The sequence below is a fragment of the Arvicola amphibius genome, chromosome 7 (genome assembly GCF_903992535.2).
Source record: "Arvicola amphibius chromosome 7, mArvAmp1.2, whole genome shotgun sequence".
In the NCBI taxonomy this organism is placed as follows: Eukaryota; Metazoa; Chordata; class Mammalia; order Rodentia; family Cricetidae; genus Arvicola; species Arvicola amphibius.
In genome coordinates this window covers 57,424,428-57,427,585 of record NC_052053.1, presented here as the reverse complement: position 1 = coordinate 57,427,585, position 3,158 = coordinate 57,424,428, and the positions used below count along the sequence as shown (strand labels likewise).

General features: G+C 39.4%; 1 protein-coding gene across 1 annotated transcript; it reads left to right on the top strand.

Moving 5' to 3' along the window:
• The first annotated feature begins 2,014 nt into the window (after positions 1–2,014).
• Positions 2,015–2,953, top strand: LOC119819555 (olfactory receptor 1L4-like). Its single transcript, XM_038337798.1, is given in 1 exon segment — positions 2,015–2,953. A coding segment is annotated over 1 exon segment (930 nt). The 5' UTR covers positions 2,015–2,023.
• Positions 2,954–3,158: the final 205 nt, after the last annotated feature.

Here is a 3,158-nt window from a genome sequence, read left to right as displayed (position 1 = left end):
TCCCACCAAAATATTTTTCCTTCCAAAACAGTCCTCTCATATTTTGATATCCTTCTATTTTGACCTACTGAGTCAAATTATTAGTTGCTTGTATGACCATAAATGGGATGTTATTTACCAGAGCATAGAAAACTTATTGCTGGCTACAGCACTGAAGAAAATGACTCCTCTTCAGTTCCCTTTAGCTTCAGATGATCTCTTAAGTTTCTATCTGGTGCATGATAAAATGGTAACAGATCTATTCTTGTGCAGGTAACCACAGCTTCATCCAGGGTAAAACATCCATGTTACAACTATAAGGCATTGCTTCATAGCACTTTTCCCCAACACTTGGCTATTCATTCTGCCCCACATTCCATAATATTTCCTGATCTTTGAGAAACTAACATAGGTGACCTATAGGGCAGATCATGCCACAACTGTCGAGTTTTCTGCACTTTGGCCAGCTGTGGGTCTCACTAATTAATCATTGCCCACTACCAAAAGGATTTTCTCTGGCAAAGACTGAGAGAAGAACTAATATATGTCTAGTCATTAAGAAAGCAATTTGACCTTGTGCCTATTTAGCAAAACAATAGTAGTAGGTACTCCCATAGGGCCTATGACCTTCTTAGCCACAGACTAGTAACAAGTTTACAGTACAAAGCATAAGTTCCCTCCTGTTTATTGGGACTCAAATCAAAAGCAGTTGGTTGTCCCTATAATAGCAATGCCATCATTGCACTGGTGGCCATATCTTACTGAACAGATCATTAATGGAAGTCATAGACTCCAAGCTAAATAGGATTGTTGATGAATCTCCTCCCATAGCAGCTTACATAGCACCTAGTAATGTAAAATGTAGCCAGTATGGAGTAGCCTTCCATTTCAGCTTGAGTTTTATGTCTCAATGTATTACAACTCAAGTATGTAATATGTTTAGCAAATAGTGTCCTGGTCTAGTTCTGGTGGGCAATCAAGAACATTGGCTGTGGTCTATAATTCTTGGAGGATCTCTGGAGCCTCCTTGACCAATAGCTTGCATAAACATAACCCACACATGCTATGGAAACTTTCATTTGATAGTATTTGGCTTCTGAGAGGAGCATTATTCACATACTCAGGGTGTCTTTGTTCAAACTTTTTTTAATTATAATTTTAGCAAACTCACAAAATAGGAGATTGTCATAGGATTTTACATACATCCTTCATTTTGTTTAACCTTTACTCCATTCTTTTATCTCCCATTTCCCTCTGCATTCATTCCCAATTAAACATTTCCACTGTAAGAATCCCTTCCCCTCCAGGTTTATAACACACATGTTCTGCTAATTCCCCTTTTTGTGATGACCTTATTCTATCTTCAAAGTAATCTTGGACACAGGAAACATAATGTATTTAAAGCCATACTATCATTATCATAGGTACTTCTCTTGAGTGACATCCTTGGGAACAAAGTTCATAATTAGAGAGTCCAGATTTTAACATCCAAAAATAATTAAGTCAATGCTAAGTTTTTTCTTCAGCAGATACCAGTAAATATTATCTGAATTATGTAGATTTCACAGAGCATGGATAAATTATGTGTTCATTTGACTAGTTTCCCTAGTATGACCACCATCTCCAAAACTATGTCGAGAACATAAATGGGAGGACCTCATTTATGAAGATCCTTCCTATGTAAATAAAGTGCTTCAAGGAAAACACAACTTCTTATTCTGGAAAAAAAATTGGAGGATTAGGACTTGATCAAGAAGCCAACTGAGATAAATATACAGAAACCAAAAGAATTCAGAAAAATTAAATAAAACGGGCATTATTAAGCAGGCATGAGAAACCTTCATCTAGTAATTTATTCAATAACAAAATTGTCTCTTTGTGCTTTCTTGCTAGATATTTTAGTATATTATTCTATCAATTCTTAGCAAATATTCTTTAAAATAATAAATAGTAATGAGCTTGATGTTAGGAAAGAAGCTATACACATGAAATTTCCACTCATGTCTTCCTACCATTTCTCCAAAATTTATCCAGAGACAGAGATATGAACAACCACAGCAGCAGAACCTCAGATTTCATCCTGCTGGGACTCTCTTCCAACCCCCAGATGCAGAAACCCCTTTTTGACATCTTCTTCATCATGTACATGGTCACCATGGTAGGGAATGTGCTTATCATCCTGGTCATCCACTCTGACTCCAGGCTCCATACCCCCATGTACTTTTTCCTCAGCAACTTATCATTCATGGATATCTGCTTCACAACAGTTATTGTGCCCAAGATGCTAGTGAACTTGCTCTCAGAAACAAAGACCATCTCCTACGTGGGATGTCTAGTTCAGATGTACTTCTTCATGGCCTTGGGGAACACTGACAGTTACCTGCTAGCCTCCATGGCCACTGACCGACTGGTGGCCATCTGTACCCCTTTACATTATGATGTGGTGATGAGGCCACACTGCTGCCTCTTCATGCTCCTGGGCTCCTGCACCATCTCCTACCTACATGCCCTGTTCCGTGTTCTTCTCATGTCTCGACTCTCATTCTGTGCCTCCCATGTCATTAAGTACTTTTTCTGTGACACCCAGCCCGTGCTGAAGCTGTCCTGCTCTGACACATCCTCCAGCCAGATTGTGGTCATGACTGAGACCCTGGCTGTCATTGTGACCCCCTTCCTATGCATTCTCTTCTCCTACCTGAGAATCATTGTCACTGTGCTCAGGATCCCCTCTGCAGCTGGAAAATGGAAAGCCTTCTCTACCTGTGGCTCCCACCTCACTGTAGTGGTCCTGTTCTATGGGAGTGTCATCTATGTCTACTTTAGGCCTCTGTCCATGTACTAAGTGGTGAAGGACCAGGTAGCCACTGTTATGTACACAGTAGTGACTCCTATGATGAATCCTTTTATCTATAGCCTGAGGAACAAAAATATTAAAAGAGGTTTGAAGAAGTTAATGTGCAAAGTTCACTCATAGAAAAATCAAAATGAAAGAATGGAGAGATGGCTCAGTCATTAAAAGCATTCTGTTACAGAGAACATAAATTCAGTTCCCAATACCTCTGTCAGGTCTCTAACAATTACATGTAACTCCAGCTCCAAAAGATCAGCACACTCTTCTGGCCTCTGCCATCATCGACACATACATACACATACATGTAACTCATAATTTTTAAAAGATC